Here is a 21,216-nt window from a genome sequence, read left to right as displayed (position 1 = left end):
CAAACCACTGTTGTATGAGTCAAATTATGTAAAAGTACAGAGACTTGACTTTAGCTTCAAGGAGTATCTTTCTAGCGATCAGAAGTGATTTCGAGAGTCAGTTTAGATGCCTGCTTTCGGTTTATTTCACAGCTGAGAGTCGATCCAGCTAACAAACATTTTGATCTAAATCTTGGGGAAACTGAGCTGTGGAGGGTAATCAGGTGAGTCGTTTGTCCTAGCGAGGTTGCTATAGTGAGTTGTAAAAGATGGCCGACAGAGATAAATACTTCTACGCGTGTGTAACTCACATCGTCCGGAGACTCAAATTGTCCCTTGACACTTGTTTCTTTTGGCTAAACGTAAAATTCAAATGCTCACATAACATGTCCTTTGTTACATTTAACCTGCTGTGAACACATTTTTTGAACAGATTTATACAAAACAAATCGGGCGGATTCAGGACGATTTTAAGCTACGTTAACATGTACCATTTTCTCCTTTTTCGTTTGTTTTTTTTAATCCCGCTCCTCCAACAGTGTGATCTTTATTATTTACCACTAGTTTAATGATCTTTATTCTGGTCCATCGTGGCCTGAGGTTCAGTACTGGTCTGTTGGATCCATGTTTATCCACATCGCCGGTTGTGGCTTAAATAGACTGGTAGTGTTAGTGCAGGATCCTCACACCCAGAGGCCCATGCTCCTCTGCAGCGTGGGGGGGTTAGAGATGCGTTCAAGGGCACCGGATGTTTGGCATCACGCAAACTCAACTGATCCCAGTGTCGTCGGTGCTGGGCGATGTGGAGGCACAATGCCAGATGATAATAGACACAACACGAGGAGGCGAGGTCAGACGGAGGAGGAAGAGTGTGAAGGATAATAAAAGGGGAGGGGGGAAGGGGCTTGTACGTTCATTACCGCACTGGGGTACATGTGATTTATTGTGGTTACCAACGGCGACAGCATCACTGGGGGAAGGAGGGCGATAATAACACTGAGTGGTTTAGAGGAGAAAACATGATGACAGCTCTGAAACACAACAGAACACAAGGATGTAGTGGTGGAACCGTCGGTTAATCAACAATAAAACTGATAATCAATTAAACAGACGCATAAAAATAAAACCACACCCTTTAACACTGTTTATTTGGAGCCGTAATACTGATAAAAAGTAGAATAAGTCTCACATATTTATATAATAATGGATATAACTTTATTTTTTGTACAATAAATTAATACTTTATGTCTAAAAGTTATGTGCCAAACTTAAACGGAAGCAAAATTTAGGACATTTAACATTAAAACCAAAATAAAATGTTCTGTAGATGCCATCACTGTGTGATTGAAATTGAATGAAAGAGTTATTTATTTATTTATTTATTTATTTTTAGTTTAAAAAAAAAACAAAACATACCTGACAATTTTCCAGGCTGAAATTATTGAACTTGGTGTAGTTATTATAATTATATTTTTCTCTGTAAAATATTTTTTTAAAATTGAATATCATGGTAACAATGTCAGGTACAGTATATTTGTTTTTTTGGATTATATGTCTATGTAAAAAAAAAGAAAAGTTCAAATAAAATTTTTTTAAAAAAGTAAATAAATAAAATGAAAAGATTTAACCTGGTCTGATTCTGCCGAAGATCTGTTTATTTCAGAGATTCATGGATGAACCACAGATGAAACCATAACTATTATATTTTGCGTGTTGTATTATTTAGTATGTATTAAATATAACTGATATTTACACCATAAACTCTGGTGAATCTGTGAACGTCTCTGTCTGCAGCTCCTTTAAATCTGTTGGAAGTCACAGTGTGAAGCAGGTTTTCTTGTAAATATTTCGCAGTGCCCATTAAAGTAGAAGTGAAGCCACTCAGCTCAGTGAAGCTTCAAACTAAAGAGAACATCGACTAAAAGACAAAGAGTCTGACAAACACTCACAACACCAGGGGGGAAACAAAGATGGCCGCTCTGAATCTGGAGCCTTTCCTTTTAGATCCTGTCCCATAATGCACCGAGAGGTTACGATGAGGGTCCACAGGGACACAGGGACGATGGAGACAATGGAGACTTCATTAAAACATCTGGTTTTAGTTGGTTTTAACTTCTATCTGTTACATTTGCAAAACTTTTACACTGATTTTAGTTAAAGTTTTCACATGTTTTATGGTGTTTGTAGCTTCTTTAGTAAAACCTTTGGACTTTTTTAGCTTCTCCCTGTAACTGTTTGGAGATGCTTGTTGTCTACCTTTTAGTTAGATTTTTGCTCATTTAGTTGAATTAAATTTCCAGCATCTCCTTGAAACAGTTTGCAGACATTTAATCTTGTTTTTGTTTTTCTCTGTTAACTTTACTGACCTTTGACCCTTGTCCTAGCATCACTTCTGTAGCTTGATTTTAGCTTCTGGTCAGAAATTTATAGATTTTTTTCTTCTTTGTAGTTTCTCTCTGACAATTCTTACAGATGTTTTATCTTGTTTTTAGCTTCTGTCTGTAAACTTTGAGGGCCTTTTAGTTTGGTTTTAGTTCTTGTCTGTAAACTTTGGGGACCTTTTAGCTTGTTTTTAGCTTCTGTCTGTAAATTTTGGGATCTTTTAGCTTGTTTTTAGCTTCTGTCTGTAAACTTTGAGGGGCTTTAGCTTGTTTTTAGCTTCTATCTAAACTTTTGGGACCTATTATCTTGTTTTGAGCTTCAGTCTGTAACCCTTGAGGCCTTTTTAGCTTGTTTTTAGTTTCTGTCTGTAAACTTTGAGGACCTTTTAACTTGTTTTTAGCTTCTGTCTGTAAACTTTTGGGACCTTTTAGCTTGTTTTTAGCTTCTGTCTGTAAACTTTTGGGACCTTTTAACTTGTTTTTAGCTTCTGTCTGTAAACTTTTGGGACCTTTTAGCTTGTTTTTAGCTTCTGTCTGTAAACTTTGAAGGCTTTTAGCTTGTTTTTAGCTTCTGTCTGTAAACTTTGAAGGCTTTTAGTTTGTTTTTAGCTTCTGTCTGTAAACTTTGAAGGCTTTTAGCTTGTTTTTAGCTTCTGTCTGTAAACTTTGAAGGCTTTTAGCTTGTTTTTAGCTTCTGTCTGTAAACTTTGAGGACCTTTTAGCTTGTTTTTAGCTTCTGTCTGTAAACTTTGAAGGCTTTTAGCTTGTTTTTAGCTTCTGTCTGTAAACTTTGAAGGCTTTTAGCTTGTTTTTAGCTTCTGTCTGTAAACTTTGAAGGCTTTTAGCTTGTTTTTAGCTTCTGTCTGTAAACTTTGAGGACCTTTTAGCTTGTTGTTCCTACAGCTGTTCTTTGACTGTTGTAGGGGTCAAACAGTGGATGTGGGCAGTTGATATGATCGTATTCGGTCTTTGTTCTCACCCCGTGGTGAGATCAGAGGATGATGCTGGGTCTACATCTGATCCTCCAGTGGTGGATGTGGACTGACTCTGAACCCTGTGGAGTCAAACAGAACCCTGGAGACATGGACTAGACATGGATCCCAGTCCAGTGCAGAAATCATCCTTAACCTCATCCTGTGTTCATGCTGTTGCAGATTTACTCCAACAGCTTTGTGTTGGGTTTGGTGTTGGGTTTTTGTATGAAGTGGCTCGAGGTCACGACTGCATAATAATTCCCCCAAATGACTCGTGTTTTAATTCTGAAGAACTCATAATTGTGTAATTCTGCAGATATCTTTTAATGTCAAACAGTGGATACAACACACGGAGGCATGACAACATGATACTTTTACTACTAAAAATGTAATGTTTACTTTTTATTCAGGTCATTTCCACACCTGAAAGTTCAAACAGAGGTTCAAGTTTGTGATATTTTATCTTGTTTTCTTTCTCGCTGCAGTTTTGTGAGTCAATAATATATTGTGTCATAATCATTTACACTATAAGGACAAAAGTATTGGGACACATTGAATTCAGTTGTTTCTTTTCTAACAGGGGTCTGGGATACAAAACAATAATGACAAATGTCATAATATAGTTTTATATTGGGATAAATATCATTGCATTGGTTATCTTTGCTTCCAAAATGCCTCAGAGATGTTTTTTTACCTAATATCTCTCAGCATAGATTTTTCTTTTTATCCATGGCTAGGATTTTAAATGTTCAACCTCTAAAATTCTAAAATATTTTTCATGCTCTGACTGTTTATATCTCAAATCATAATGAACAGAGCGTCTTATGAGCTGTAGACATAGTGTGTCCCAATTTTGTTGTCCATATAGTTTATAAACATCAGTATTTCCTTAAGGTTTAATGGGAGATTTTTCTTCCTTAGTGAGATGTGAAGAAAGTAGATGGTTAGTTGTGGCAGAAAATTATTATTTACAGTTGCATTATACAGAGTTATTGCATTACATTATTACATTGTTCAGATTTCCTTTTCTTATTTGTCAGACAGATGGAAAAAAAGTTAATTCTTTTACCTTAAAAAAATTAACTCTTTTTACATCTGTCTGACAAATAAGATAAGGAAATCTGCATAAGTTCTAGTAGACAGTATGAACCTAATTGGACTATTATTACATTGTTATGTCATTATTATTATTCTTATACTATTACAGTATACGTTCATTTCCCTTAACCCTTCACAGGTCACTCATAGAAATACTCTGAAATTAAAAATTTCAACCTTTGTGTATTATTAGAGGACATAACAAGACTTTATTACTATTGTGAAACAGTTCAAACATTTTTATTGTCATGTAGAAAGTTAAGGTCAGTGAATTTACCACATTTGGTTCCTTACCTGTAAGTGGCAAAAAAAAGAAAAAAAAACCCTAAATAAATCCAAGAAGTAGGCTAAATATAAAAATCACAAAAAACACATGTAAGGTGAAAGGAACATGTATTTTAGAAGATTAGAAAATCACTTTTAGAACATTAGACCAACATGCGTGCGGATCCAGACCCCTGTCCACATCCTCATGATCCCTTTGAACATCATTCTTTACATTAGTACCATTACTACATGGTACCGAACAAAGCAGGTCCACTCACTGTTCATGCAGAGGTGGACCTTACAGACCCTGGAGACCACATTGGACCTGGCACTGTTGACTCACTGTCCTTACTGGAACTGTTACTGTCACTGTCTTGTATTGTGTGCGGAAATTACCAAAAATAGTCACTTGCCTGATAAAGGGTTAAAGGACACAGATCGTCTCAGACTGTACATAATATTACTACAGGATGATTCACAGACCTCAGCTGTTGTAACAAACGCAGCGTGTAAGTGGATCCGACTGCGGCCTCTTTGTTCTGAATGACCAGCGTCGTCTGATTGATGAACTGAGGAGAATGAAGCATATTCACATTCATTGGTTTTAGGTGGTGATGACTTCCTGTTCAGCAGCAGCATTACTCAGCGTTTTATCTGTGACGCCGTGGTCCAGATGGTCTTCATGACCCCATCAGATGAAGGACAGACCCAGAGACCCGGTCCAGGTCCATGTCCAGTCTGGTCCGGAGGGTCCTGGTTGGACTGTGATAGAACCTGTTTCTGTGTAAATAGTCAGTGCTTGTCCAGGTTTTTGTCAGCATTACGTTGTGGGTTGTATCTGAGAGTCAGGATGCAGCTTAAATAAATGAATAATAAAATAATATTAAATAATGAATGAATGATTCGCTCAGATGATCTATCCTTCTGGAATAGTTGGGCCTTGGTGCTGAAGTCTGGGGTTTTACCATGGACTCAGACTTATTCCATCCTGTATCTAAATGTTTTCAGTATTTCTTCTGTAGTTTTATTGTTGTTGTAGAAGTCTGTGGTGTAAAGCACTTCTAGTATCACATTTCTCTTACTGCATCATTTTTTTTTTTATAAGAAAATTACCGGCACCTTGAAAGCAGCATGAGTTTGTTTTTGCTGTAAACAGATCTGTTTCTGTTCTGCTGGTGTTTGTTTTCTTTATTTACTGCAGCACAGTGACTGATTCAACCAGAGATAAAAATGTGAAGAATTAGGTTTTACATAGATATATTATTATCATTATTTATTGTCTGTTCCAAGTAAAAACAGAAATTTATTTTTTGTCACGGTTGTCAGACAGAATTTAAAAAACACACCCAGGCATTAAAAACACCCCTACACATTTAAAAACACACTAGAACAGATAAGAACAAGTAAAACAGATGTAATAACTTTATATTTACCTCAGTATTTGATGATTTTGCTCTTCTGAAATGGAAGTAAATGATACTATAGCACAACAGAGCTTGAATATAACATTGAATGAATAAAATAATCCACAAAATGATAAAAAATGAACCCAATATTGAATGAAATGAACAAAAATGAACAATATATTCAATAAAACAAACAAAAAAAATCATTATCATAATCATGAAAAAGTCATTAGTAAAATGAACAAAACTGAGGGAAAAAAATAACAAAAAAATGGAAAAATGATCACAAAAGAGCAAAGTAGACGATACAATGAATGTGTTAACAAAATGGACTGGCTCTGATCTGGACCTGGGCTGGTCCTGGGCTGGTACTAGACTCATCCTGAACTGGTCCTGAATTGGTCCTGACCTGGTCCTGACCCAGACCATGAAGGTCCTGATCTGCTCCATTCTAGTCCAGTAGAATCCAGACTAGGGTGTGTTTGTCAGATGTGACGCTGACCTTCAGCCCGAGGCTTCGGTTCCACAACAGCTGAGTCTGATCATTAAAATAACACGTCAGTGACGATCGAACACATCAGACCTGAAGCTGAAACCGGGGCAATGTGGAGACGGAGGCAGGTGGTGGCGGAGAGGCAACGACAATGGCAACGATGGTGGCAACAATGGTGGCAACAACGGCAGAAACGACCCCCAACCACAAAGAGGAGACGACCACGGCAAGGAGATGTAAGGACAGAAACACTGGACCAGGATGGGATGTGGACATGGACCAGGACTTGGACCTGAATGGGATGTGGCCTTGGATGTTGACCTGGACATTAACATGGACATGGACCTGGACCCGGGACATCAACTGGGTGAATGGATCCGAGACAAGGACCAGGGAGAAGCAGGTGGATCGGGGCTTAGACCTGGGATGTAGACCGGCAGAGTGAACCTGGACCTGGTCCTGGAGTTGGAAAATGAACCATGGCTCCAAGACGAGGACCTGGGACAAGGACTTGGATTGGGATATGGATCGGGACGTGGACCTGGGATGTAAACAGGGGGAGTGGACCTGGACCTAGACCCGGGGTATGGCCACGGCTGCAGTTTCACCTCTGGAGGAAATGAAAATCTGAAAATCAATTTGTTGATAAATTCATACTTCATATCTGTATCTGAACTTCTCCCTTCTCCTCCTCGAATTCCAGTCATTTTACAACCAGTGGCAGTGCTGAAACTGTAGCATAATCAATATAACGATAAAAAAATGAACACAATAATCAACAAAATGATCAAAAAGGAAGAATTAGTAAAGTGATCAAAACTGAGGAAAATTTACAAAAATGTACAAAAATAATCAACCAAATTGACAACAATGTGGAATTATGATCATAAAATGAACAAATATTAACAAAATGAACAAAAATGTACTGAACAAATCTGCAAAATAAACTAAAATTAACAAAATAATTAATAAAATGAAGAAAAATTAAGGAAAACATACGATATAATTAAATCAAGTAAATGAATGAAAATGGACACAGTAACTTCCAGATGTGAGTGTTTTTGTGTGTCCATCAGTGATATTTCATTTTATTTATTCTAATAGAAAATGACAAAAACAACACAAAGAAAAGGCTGATGAAGAAAATGACTCTGAATGTGTTCAATACTAAGATAAAACCTGCCTTAGTTACACTTCAACATCCCATAAACTGTTCATGAATGCAACTCAAACTAAACATCAGCAAAAAGAGAAAAAATATCTGAATAAACCCAGACTGAGACTTGACTGGTCTCATGTCCACAGGGTGTTTTGTGTTTTTAATGGTTCAGATCTGTTTCCATTCATGCATTAACATGAACATTAACATGAACTTCAGAGAAAAACACCAATGGTACGAGTCGTATCCTACGGTTTCATGTGAACTTTAACAAGAGAAACCAGCGCAGGATGAAGACGAAACAGAAAGAGATTGAAGAAAAGACGAGGAAATGATAGAAAATGGAAGGACACACCAGAAAAGACACAAAATACAAAAAAACCTCAAAATACACTGTACAGACCCATTGAATTCAGGTGTTTCTTTTCTAACAAAACAATAACAAATGTCGTATAGTTTTATATTGGGATAAATATTGCATTGGTTAGTTTGGTTTACTTCATTTCTCTTAACATCGTTTTTTATTTTTTAATTTTTTTAATCCATGACTGATTTTAAATGATCTACCTCTAAATTTATAAAATATTTTTTGTGCTCTGACTGTAAATAATAATTTTCTACCACAACTAATCATCTACTTTCTTCACATCTCACTGAGGAAGAAAAATCTATGAATTGATTGATGGTTAGGTGGATCTCAGTATCTTGTTTTTTTCCATGTAGTTTATAAACATCAATATTTCCTTAAAGTTTAATGGTAGATTTTTCTTCCTCAGTGAGATGTGAAGAAAGTAGATAGTTAGATGTGGAAGAAAATTATTATTTAGTCAGTGCATGAAAAATATATACATATGAAAAATAAATTACTGTACTTACATTTACCTTGGCACAGAGGAGACGTAAATGACAACAATGTAACAAACCAATAAAATAACAGGAAACATAACCCTAACCCAAACAAAAAATAATTAATAAATGAGCAAAAATGACCAAAAATGTCACAAAAAATTTATCAAAAATAATAAAAATAATCAATCATATTAACAAAAAATGATCTAAATCTTAATAAAACCAACAAATATAAACTAAATATCAAAATTATGAATAAAATGGAAAAAAATCATAAAAATTACTGATGTACAAATTTGCAAGAAAATGACCAAGAACTGAACAAAAACAATGATCCGGATAATCACAAAACCAACAAATATAAACACAAAATGATCAAAGTTACCAACAAAAGGATCAAAATTAACAACAAAATGATCAAAATTACCAACAAAATGAACAAAATGATCAACAAAATGATCAACAATACCAACAAAACGATCAAATTTACCAACAAAACGATCAAAACGATTAAAATTACCAACAAAATGATCAAAATTACCAACAAAGCCATCTAAATTACCAACAAAACCATCAACGTTACCACCAAAATTATCAAAATTACCAACAAAATGATCAAAATTAGCAACAAAATGATCGAAATGACCAACAAAATGATCAAAATTACCAACTAAACGATCAAATTTACCAACAAAACGATTGAAATTACCAACAAGACTATCAAAATTACCAACCAAATGATCAAAATTATCGACAAAACCATCAAATTCACCAACAACACGATCAAAATGACCACAAATGATCCACAAATGAAAAAAAAAGAAATGTGAAAAAGTGACTAAAATAATGAATAACAATAATCCGAAAGTCAATATAACAGCTAAAAATGGGCAGTTGTTTGTATATTGTTTATGAATGTATTTGTAGAAACATTTTCACAGTTAACTGTTTCCAAAACAATGCAGAGTTTGTTCTGTTTTAATGTAATATTTAATCATCTGACCTTTAACAGTTTTCTCATGTGTTAATGCCTGTTTTTCATAATTTCACCTTCTTGTTGTGAATCTTTTCCTCTGTCTCACCCTGAACGATGTGATGCTCAGGTTATTTTTATCGTCTGCTTTTTCATCTGAGTTCAATCCGTTTTACTCTGCGTCCTCGTTCGTCTTTGACTCATCAAACACATTTTATTTTAAGCTTCTATTGTGAAAAAGGCTCTGATTCTCATTCATGACGTGTCCTTCACAAACAGAAGAACCGGCACCAAGACCAAAAATTAACTTTAATATCAGTTCACGTCAGTCGATCATTAACCCTTTTAGGACAGTTGTGTCTCCAGTGCCACATTTTTACAAACACTGTCATTTGAATTACTGTAACTCCTATTGACAAAATCCAAACATCATCTGAAGGCTGTGACTGGGAGCTTTTGTTTGCCATACAACACATTAGGGTAGAGGCCTACAGTGACTGAGGGGGAGGGGTGGAAATGGACGGAGCAGGGAGCGGCAGAGTGCAGTCAGTGAGAGAGAGATGGAAGATTTTTAGTACTTTTATCAGCATTTTAGTGAGATGTCAGTGGTGTTTTTGGGTGAATTCTTGTAAATAATTGTATATAATAGTGATAGTGCTGTTTTGGAGTGTTCTACTAGTGTGTTTTGTTGTGTTTTTGTTGCGTTTTGCTGTTTTTCCCACATTTTTTCCAGTGTTTTTATCTGTATTTTTCCAGTACATAAAGTTAATTGATAGTGTATTTTAACTGTAAATATTGTATTGAACACTTTAAATCTCTTTTAAAGATGGTCCTATTTTTATTGGCTTTTAATACGATTTTGTAAATTTTATGTGTTTTATCTTCTAGTTGTGTTTTAGATGCTGTTTATGCTATTATTGTGTATCTGTTTTTATCAGTTTTAGTATATTTTATATTCATTCTTATTTTTGTTAGTTTTACCATAGCTTGTATTTTATCTATAACTTTGTACAGCATTTTGGGCACTTTATGTTGTTACCTCTGCCAAGGAGGTTATGTTTTTGCCGGCACTGGTTTGTCTGTCTGTTTGTCTGTCTGTGTGCAAGATAACTCAAAAAGTTATGGACGGATTTGGATGAAAATTTCAGGAAATGTTGATACTGGCACAAGGAACAAATGATTAAATTTTGGTGACTGGGGGGGGCACGACTGATCTGCCCTGGCAGAGATCTGCGCTCTCCGAGTGCTTCTAGTTTTAAATATGCTATAGAAATAACCTTGACCTTGATGTCATCTATCTATCTATCTATCTATCTATCTATCTATCTATCTATCTATCTATCTATCTATCTATCTATCTATCTATCTATCTATCTATCTATCTATCTATCTATCTATCTATCTACCTACCTACCTACCTACCTACCTACCTACCTACCTACCTACCTACCTTCACCTGTATATTTATCTGTACTCTCTTGTACTCACCTGTACTCACTAGTACTCACCTGTATATGTACCTGTACTTACCTGTACTCACCTGCATATGTACCTGTACTCACCAGTACTCACCTGTATATGTACCTGTACTTACCTGTACTCACCTGTATATGTACCTGTACTTACCTGTACTCACCTGTATATGTACCTGTACTCACCTGTACTCACCTGTATATGTACCTGTACTCACCTGTACTCACCTCTATATGTACCTGTACTCACCTGTACTCACTAGTACTCACCTGTATATGTACCTGTACTTACCTGTACTCACCTGTACTCACCTGTACTTACCTGTACTCACCTGTATATGTACCTGTACTTACCTGTACTCACCTGTATATGTACCTGTACTTACCTGTACTCACCTGTACTCACCTGTACTCACCTGTACTTACCTGTACTCACCTGTATATGTACCTGTACTCACCTGTACTTACCTGTACTCACCTGTATATGTACCTGTACTCATCTGTACTCTCCGGTCTGTATACCACAGGGCGTCGGGCGCGATGGCTAATGCCTCCCCAGACCTGGACAACGCCGAAGCCCAGCGCCAGCTCAACAACAACAACCGACCAATCAGTTCTGGGTTCTGGGAGACTGAGTGCACCAGCTCCAAGCTGTTCGAATGCTCCCGGATCAAGGCCCTGGCAGGTCAGAGGTCACACTCCGACAGCACACCTGGCTGAAGCTAATCCACTACCGCTAAAAGCTTTAGTTAATGTTGTTTTACATCCTAAAACTGAACTTATATACATCATTGAAGAGTTTCTGTAGAGCTCCTCTAGTGAACCTCTACATGACGTAATTTACTGGTTTGATTTAGTCTCTTAAGGCTATAATTTTTACAGTATTACAGAGATACTTATGGACCTGATGTGCCAATATAATGTATGAAATTATGCAGTTTGGTGATAAGAAATTGATAAGAAATTAGAGCATAATTATTAAAACAAGAAAAATAAAACATGTGTTTATGTGTTAAAATAAAATAAAACACAAAACATATATATTATTTTCCATTTTAAAGAGCCCTCCCTATGTTTGAGTTTTGATTTCTGTTCTCATGAGGTGCACTTGAACACACCATGATGTCCTTATGTCAAACTGAAGTTTTTTATTCACTATTTTTTTATTTATTGTTTTGGTGAAACTGTTCAAGACAAAACCTGCAAGTAATTATGAAAATGCACAAAAATGTACAAAATATTCAAATCAAGACTAAATTCCTGTTTTTTCTCTCAGATGAACGAGATGCTGTTCAGAAGAAAACCTTCACTAAGTGGGTGAACTCCCATCTGGCCCGAGTGTCCTGTCGTATATCGGACCTGTACAACGACCTGAGGGATGGATACATGCTCACCAGGCTGCTGGAGGTGCTCAGTGGAGAGCTGCTGGTGAGAACCACAACACAGCACAACACACAAAGTCTAATGTTCTACCAATGGTTCTGAAAAAAATTACAAAAAATGAATAGTATATATAGAAGAAGTAATTGGTAAAAAAAATTAACAAAAGAAAGGAAAAAATGACCAAAATAATCCAGAAAGTGAACAAAAATGTAGAAAATAATCAACAACTGTGGAAAAATTGATCATAAAAGGGCTAAATACTAAATAGTCAATACAATGAACAAAAATAACAGAAAGAACAAAATAATCAACAAAATTACAAAAGAAAAACTGATCGTAATATGATTGATCTACTGTGTTCTGAAGCCGAGGCCGACGCGAGGCCGAATGCGCATCCACTGCCTGGAGAACGTCGACAAAGCCCTCCAGTTCCTTAAAGAACAGCGGGTTCACCTGGAGAACGTCGGCTCCCATGACATCGTGGATGGAAATCACCGCCTCACACTTGGCCTCATCTGGACCATCATCCTACGCTTCCAGGTAAGAACCAACAGAACAGCAGAACACCATCAGGTCCTGTAGAAAGCCCTGCACCGGCGTACCTTCACCTCCATCCACATGGTTTTACTTACATTTAAACTGAAGGTTTTTATTCACTCTTTGTCTTGATGAAAATATTCATCACCTGTTCATGGAAACGTACAAGAAAAAACCTGCAAATAATCGATATTGTCCAGAATCACTTGGACTGTTAAAGATCGGTTTTCCTGAGTCTGTGGTGGATTATATTGGCCTCGATGGAAGATGTTCAAGTATCGTATCAAAGTCTCAAACTTATAGCGATGCACCGATTGTAAAATACTCCATACATGAAATTATGAATTTACATAATGAAACAAATAAACAATATTCTAAACTAGAAAAGCACTCGGAGAGCACAGACCTCTGCCAAGGCAGATCAGTCCCCCCCCCCAGTCACTACCAAAATTTAATCACTTGTTCCTTGTGCCAGTATCAACATTTCCTGAAATTTTCATCCAAATCCGTCCAGAACTTTTTGAGTTATGTTGCACACGGACAGACAGACAGACAAACCAACGCCGGCGAAAACATAACCTCCTTGGCGGAGGTAATAAAGATTTTCCACACCAAATAATTCTCAAACTGACTCTTGCAATATTAACTAAGGTGAGTTTGAGCTACATGGATGGGATGTATTAATGTGTGAACATGATAACTGTGCATCCACTAGACTTATTTTTGATGATCAAATTGCACAAAAATCTTTACTTTCCATGAAATTCAGTCCTTTTTATGTATTAGTACATTATTGGCTGCAGTTATTATATTTTCAAAGGATTTTTTTAATGCTAGACCAATACTGTAATAACCAGCCAAGTTATTGGATCAAATATATTATTATATTATTGGCAAGTTATTACGTTATTGGCTTTATTACATTTAAAATTGCCAAAATTATTTATTTATTTGTATTTATTTATTGATTGATTGATTTAATAGGGACCATGCATATTTATGAACATTGGTGTATGAAAAAATACACCCATGTAAATATGGCAGAATAAGTAAAAATAACTACTTTTCATCTGCAGTCCCTAGGCAGATGACAGAAACAAGACATAAAACAGCCAACATTAATACTAGATTGATACTAGATACTAATAGATCGCATTATTGGTTGCTACACACGTCAATACCGATATTGGATGATAACAGATTTGCGATTATCGTATCAGTGCATCCCTACAAAACTATTATCCACAAGATTGCACTAGGAAAATATCAATATAATCAATATAAAATGCTTCATATTTTTTATGAATACAGTGGTTTTGAGTTCAGTTCAGATGTTTTGTAAGTTTTGTGACTGACTGAAGGACGTCACTCTACAAAAGTAGCATTCACTGACAGATGGATCCATATTTTGCTGTTAGTCGTGTTGGAAAATACATTAACATTTGTGACCTTGGGCTGACATATTGCATTTGTGATCATAAATTATAGAGGGGGAAAGCCTGGAACATCTGGAAACACTATTTTTGCATAATTTTGTGGATGTTTGAGATTAACAGCAGCATTTTGGTATGTATTTTTTATAGGAGGGCCTTGCTTTTTCTCCAGTGTGACATTTTAGGATAAAAAAAAAGAAAATAAGAAACATTGACTTAAAGTTTGCATTTGCAACCAGTTTATATCCAAGAGATGATTATGTTCATTTTGCTCTGAGCTGCTTGGTTTTTGTTTGGTTTTTTGTTGTTATTGTTGTTGTTGTTGTTGGTCTTTTACTGTGGAATTATGGCTGTAAACATTCATTATCTTTGGAGCAAGAAATGACCATATTTCGACAAAAGGGGGCGCAGCTACCAGAGAACAAAGTGTGATGTTTGATGCTAATGCTAAACAATGGCTAACCTAGTCCAAAAAATAGCAAAATCATCGAATATTTTTTCAACAAAGTAATTTTATGTGTTGTTATTGTCAACTGTTAATCACAGCTACAGTCGAGCTTCTGTCAGTTTTTTATTTGGATTCACCATTCATCCATTCAGAGATAAAACTGGAGTTGTCATTATTTATAAGTTATTGTGTTATTATTTTACTGGTCCGACCCACTCGAGATCACATTGGTCTGTAAGTGGCCCCTGAACCAAAAGTTGACATTGACGATTGTTAATATTTCAGTGTAATGTTTGCATTTTACAAATTCATCCCATGGGCCGGACTGGACCGGCTGGTGACCCAGTTTTGGTCCATGGGCCGTATGTTTGACACCTGTGGTAAAAAAAATGTGAATAATCTAAACAACCATGAAAAACCTTATATCCATGAGGAGTTTATGTTCATTGTGGTCTGAGCTGCTTGTTTTTTTTGTTTATTAGTGTTACTGTTGTTGGAATCACGGCTGTAAACCTTCATCATTTTTGGAGCCAGAAGTGACTATATTTGGACAAAAGGGGGTGGGGCTGCAGGAGCACAGTGTGATGTTTGATATTAATGTTAAATACTGACTTACCTACTTCTTAAAATAGTGAATTGTCAGCTGTTAATCACAGCGACAATTGAGCTTCTGTCTTTGTCTTCCGTCTGTCTTAGTTTTTTGTTCATCAGTGTTATTGTTGTTTTTGTCGTCGGTCCTTTACTGTGGAATCGTGGCTGTAAATATGCATCAGATCAGCGTCTCCCTGTTGTTTTTACCTGATGCGGGTCTGAACATGTGGACAGTGTTTCGGTCGGTGGCCGATCTGGCCTCCGTCATCTCGTTTCCGTCAGATGCTTCGTTTCATCTGATCCGCGGTGTCGATAGCAGGAGGCTGTCGCAGCTGCCGCATCATCCATGTGCGACGCTGGCGGTGGTGGCGGCGGTGATGATGATGAGGGCTGAATGTCACTCAGGGCTCGGCGGCCTGTAGACGCGGTCGCCAAGGACACGTTTACCCAGACTGCACCTGCTCTCCGACCCACAGCCCACCCAGCCAATAAACACGCACCTGTACTGGCATGAGCGTAGAGCACCGTGCAGACCCTCCCTCAGTCCTCTAGGCCTTAGCAGCAGTGACACTGGATCAGTCCCTGCCATGTAAGTACAGCAGACGCCCAGGGCTGCGCTTTATTACGCTTCAGTGCTACAGCATGACCTCAGCTCCCAGCACTTGGTTAGCATTATCCCCGGCCTTCTGTAATGGTCCTCGTTGCCTAGGAGACGTCTCTGGGGACTCAGTATTGTCATGATGTGTGGGGCTAGCTGAGTTAGCGCGTAGCATGAGGACTGACCCCCCCATCCTCCTCCTCCTCCCTGAGAGCTAAGAGTTAGCATGCTAACAGACCAGAGGGATGTGAGTCTAATGGACCCATCAGACAAAAGTAAAGGATGTCGAAGTTGGGTTGACGGTGACATAAATAATGCAGAATAATACACAGGCTCACTCTGTCAGTCCCAAAAAGCTAAAAATAAAGGAGGAACAACTGGTTTCAGGTTTGAGCACTGAGGCCGATCACATCCACACTAATACTCCAATCAGGATCTGATATCTGGAGTTATCAGATTGTTAGTGATCATATAAACAGATGAATCTAATCTGTTTTATCAGATAACAGCAGTAATCTGGTTATTGGAAATCAGATTAACACATCTGAATTATCCCCAGTACTCTGATGTCTTCATACATGATACTTGTTAATCTGATTCATTTCATTCTTTTACATCTGAACATGTGGAAAAACTATTAAAATTGTAGAAAACTGAGGTGATGTAGTAAAACATTAGCAGAAGACAATAACAGGAAGTTTAATTCTACCATCACAACATATGAACGTACTCCGAAAGCAATCTGATAATGGACTGAAGCGTCTAAACCTGGGTTTTTCGATTATTGTATTTCTGAAGTGCATGTGAATGCATCAAATCTGATCATTTCAATTATCTGAAATTAATTAAAAATGATCTGACAGTTAAAGAAAATAAAAAACATTGTCTCATTTTAATAAAATACATCTACCTTGTATTGATTTGCTACTGGTTATTTATTACTGCTGGTTTCTGTAATACTGACCCATCCTATGCATACTTTTACTTAAACTGTATTTTCATTAATAAGTTGCACAACTTACTTAAAGTATCTGTTTCCCCAATTTAGGTCCATTATGGCATTTCACTTCCCTTTTCTTCTATTTGTAAAAAATCTATCAAACAAAACAAAAAGTTGTCTCATGACCCTTTACATTTAGAGCTGGTCTAAACCAGACTTGTAATAAATCTCAGAAAAGTCACCAACCAAAATGTGAGAGTTTTTGCTCAATACAAGACAAATTGGTTCATATATTTAAATATATTTTCCTTCTTTCTAGTGTTTACAGTGAGATGTTTTTTATTTCACATTGGAAGTGAACAGAGTATTGATTGTTTTGATCTGTTTATGTGAGGATTCATTTACTGTCTGCACAGTTGATGTCTTTTTTTTAGTTGGTTAATTTTTAAGTCTTTGTTAAATAAATTAATTATTGACAGAGTGACTATCTGTAATACATTAAATTAAAAATGGCATCTGAAGATCCACTGTTTGTTCTGTATCATTAGGCTGTTAATACAAATGATATATGTTATGTGTTCTTTTCAAATTAAAGGCCTCCAGTGTTTCAGTGACAGAACTCTTAAGGCTTTTACTGTGAAACATCCATTACGAACATATTGTGTTGTGAATTTATATTGTAGGCATATGTTTCCTGTTTGAACAGCTCAGATAAAGACTAGTTTTAATACCTTTTACATCTTTTTAATTGAGTTGAGTTTGATTTACTTCATCCTTCACTCTAATCTCATTCACTTCTTGTGTTTTTCATGAAGTTAAAATCTCCTGAACTCATAACTTCAGTCCCAGTTTGTCTTTTCTCTGAGTGTAGAGTTCGTTTCCATCATTTTCTTTGGTGTTTTTTAGACTCTGCTGGCGAACAGCAGGCGTTGCCACCATTATCTGTAAACTTGGCCGCCGTCCCGTTCCTCTTTTCCCAGGAGTCACCAGTCGATGGTCTCTTCAATTTTGCATGTGCTGAGACAGAGCAGTAGGTGTATGAGAAAGTAATTCTGGAAGAAATGAGGTATGACCGAAAGAATGATGAGCTAAAGGGAAAATACAGGACGCGAGGTCGACAGAGGGCGGGGCCAGTGGTGACCATTTACGTTATATTAAAACATAACATAGAATAGGCTGCTGTTGTTTTCATTAGTCCATATGTTCATATTCTATTAATGAATCTGTCATTTGAAAGTTTCCGTTTATTATTGATAGTGACATCTAGTGGGAAAGTTGCAGATTACAACCATATCTTGTACATAAATGGTTAAAAACAGGCACATATGGGTTAATTTCCTGAGCATCTTCAATGGCAACTCACTGCTGCTAATGTGTGCTAATGCTAATGCAATGCTAGGTACTTTGTACATTATGGGTAAAATGCATACAGTAATTTCACTGCAGGGATAATAAAGTGAGTTAACCTTAAATAGATCAAACACGTTGGGTTTTTGATTGAAACCATGACTTTACAATGTGGCCGTCTTTGCTTTTTGGAGCCGGAAGTGACCATATTTGGACAAAAGGGGTGGGGCTGCAGGAGTACAAAGGCTGATGTTTGATGCTAATACTAAACACTGATTTTCCTACTTAAATTAGTAAATTCATCAAATATTAGTCTGTTAAGTTATTTTACATGATATTGCCAACTGTTACAGTCGAGTTTCTATCAGTTTTTTTTTTAAATTTTGATTCACCATCCATCCATCTAGAGAAAAATTCAGAGTTGTCATTATTTAAGTTATTGTGCTGTTACTTTACCGATCCGACCCACTTGAGATCACATCGGTCTGTCAATGATGACTACTCCACATTTTTCTCTAGCTTTAACTTGAAAAAAGTCAAATTACATGATAAAAATGTTTAATTTACAAACTATTCTTTAAAAAAAATGTAACTAATCTAAACAATTATGTACAATCTGAAATCTTTTAAGAAAAATTAGTGAAATTTTACCAGTATTCTGTCTGTTACTAAATGTTTTGTGTATTTGTAGATCCACTTTGATCTGTAAGTTGTAATGTACATGTGTAAATGATAAACTGAGGCATAATATTGATAAAATTGTACTTTTTTGCACTGAAACAAAGAGAAAAGTGTGGAGTTGTCATTATTTACAGGTTATTATGTTATTATTTTACTGATCTGACCTGACTGAAATCATATTAGTTCCTTGTACACAAAAAAGTTATTTTTTTTCTTCTGTTCAAAACAAACAAATGAAAAAAAAATGTATATTGGTCTGTATGTGGCCCCTGAACTAAAATAAATATTAGAGGGTCCAAATAAAACAGACGACACCAGAAAGATATAGTATTTTTAGAATTTCCGTGTATGTCTATGAGAGTTAGGGTTTTATGGAGCAGCCTCTAGTGGCCGTCAGTGATATTATACTTCCACAATGGGTTCATTTAGTAGCTGGGGTCGTTGCCGTTCAGTGATTTGGTCATAATTCCATTAAACACAGACTTTTCCAAACCTGTCGGAGTGTTTTATCGTTGGGTCGGGGGTCTGCGTGTCCTCTGTGCTCCTCGTCTCCTCCTCCTTTCCTCGTTTCCTTGTTTCCTCTGTGGTAAAGTGAGAGTTGGCTTTGCCCCGTCAGCAGGTAAAAGCACTGCAGTAAAAGACGAGAGGGCGGGAGGGGGAACAGGAAGCAGGCGATTGACAGCAGAGGAGAAGGTAATCCACCGAACCGCCACCACCAGACGCCCAGAACAACAACACACCATGATTATTCACAGCACTTTAATACTGAGGACGCACACGGCCCGGTGTGTGTGTGTCCTTGTGTAGAGCGGAGGGATTGTGTTGTTTTGTAACACAGATATTTACAATGAGTCTGAAGGTCCATCGATTGAAACGCATCGATCCAGATTCATACTGTTCACTTGATCTGAATAAATAAGAAGAACTAGAAGAACTGAAGATACACTATATGGACGAAAGTATTTGGACACTTTGAATTCAGGTGTTTCTTTTCTAACAGGGGTCTGGGATACAAAACAATAATGGCTAATGTCACAATATAGTTTTATATTGGGATAAATATCATTGGTATCTTTGCTTCTAAAATGTCTCAGAGATGTTTTTTTTCCCCAGAATATTTTATTGAGGTTTACAATCATAAACATAAATTCACTTCAATCACAATTTACCCTCCTTTAGATATCTGTACCATTTTAATTCAAAACAAAAACAGTGTATCAACAGTGCATCAAACAGAGCTTCTCTTTTGACTCAGAAGTGGATTTTACTGAACACATAAAAACCCAAACAGTCACCACCGACCAAAACCGTCTACTGATCAAAGCTGTTTAATACCTGTTGATCCACTAATCCTATCAATGCATGTAAATAATTGGTGTAAAATACAGTTATTCATCTTTTCATGGTCATCAGATATGACCCATTTGGACATTCAGAGGCTCAGTAGTTACCATGGAAACACTATCATCTTCTACAACATTAATTCACCAGTAAAATTCATGGAGTTGGATCAATGACAGTGGATGGAGATACTAGTTTTATGTTCAGTTAATGGCATCTTTGCTGAAAAAGTCACTTTTTCTTCAGTTTTCTCTTTTTGATATAATAACCCTCAACTTTAATCTGAGCTTTACTGAACATCTACATGATCTGTACATTAAATATTGGAAAATACCTGATTGTCACTAGAAATATGCAAAATAGAGAGGATTATTTTATAATAAATGGTGATAAATCACTAACGAAATGTTCAATATAGAGAAAAAAAAATCATTTGGAACTGCCACAAAAGTAGCACTGGGTCTTTATGGGTTAATTTCATTTCTCTAAGCATTGACTTTTTTTTGTTTTTTTTTATCCATGACTATGGTTTTAAATGTTCTACCTATAAATTTCTAAAATATTTTTTGTGCTCTGACTGTAAATAATATTTTTCTACCACAACTAACCATCTATTTTCTTCACATCTCACTTAAACTTTAGGGAAATATTAATGTTTTCTAAACTATATGGACAAAAAAAAAACACATCATGTCTCCAGCTGATTTGAGATAAAAACATCAATATAACTTGTCTCTGGACAGATGATATTAAGCCTTATTAAGTATCTTAAACCTGGTCATCCACATTTAAACTATTTTTTAATCTTACGAATTATACGTTTAAAATCCCGACTCATTTCTTGATCCATTATCTTTGTTATCGCT

The 21,216-nt window shown here is 36.4% G+C and overlaps 1 protein-coding gene across 1 annotated transcript in view; it reads left to right on the top strand.

Annotated features, from left to right (window-relative positions):
* sptbn4b (spectrin, beta, non-erythrocytic 4b) overlaps window positions 1-21,216 on the top strand; it is a 135,796-nt gene that overhangs the window by 8,339 nt on the left and 106,241 nt on the right. The window contains exons 2-4 of the mRNA XM_030151484.1: window positions 11,579-11,736; window positions 12,328-12,479; window positions 12,801-12,974. Coding sequence (XP_030007344.1) covers window positions 11,592-11,736; window positions 12,328-12,479; window positions 12,801-12,974 — 471 coding nt within the window. The 5' untranslated portion in view covers window positions 11,579-11,591. The remainder of the gene's footprint in view (window positions 1-11,578; window positions 11,737-12,327; window positions 12,480-12,800; window positions 12,975-21,216) is intronic.

This window comes from Sphaeramia orbicularis, chromosome 13, assembly GCF_902148855.1.
Source record: "Sphaeramia orbicularis chromosome 13, fSphaOr1.1, whole genome shotgun sequence".
Classification (NCBI taxonomy): Eukaryota; Metazoa; Chordata; class Actinopteri; order Kurtiformes; family Apogonidae; genus Sphaeramia; species Sphaeramia orbicularis.
The sequence above is the reverse complement of the archived record's forward strand: the minus strand, read 5'-3'. Positions and strand labels throughout refer to the sequence as shown.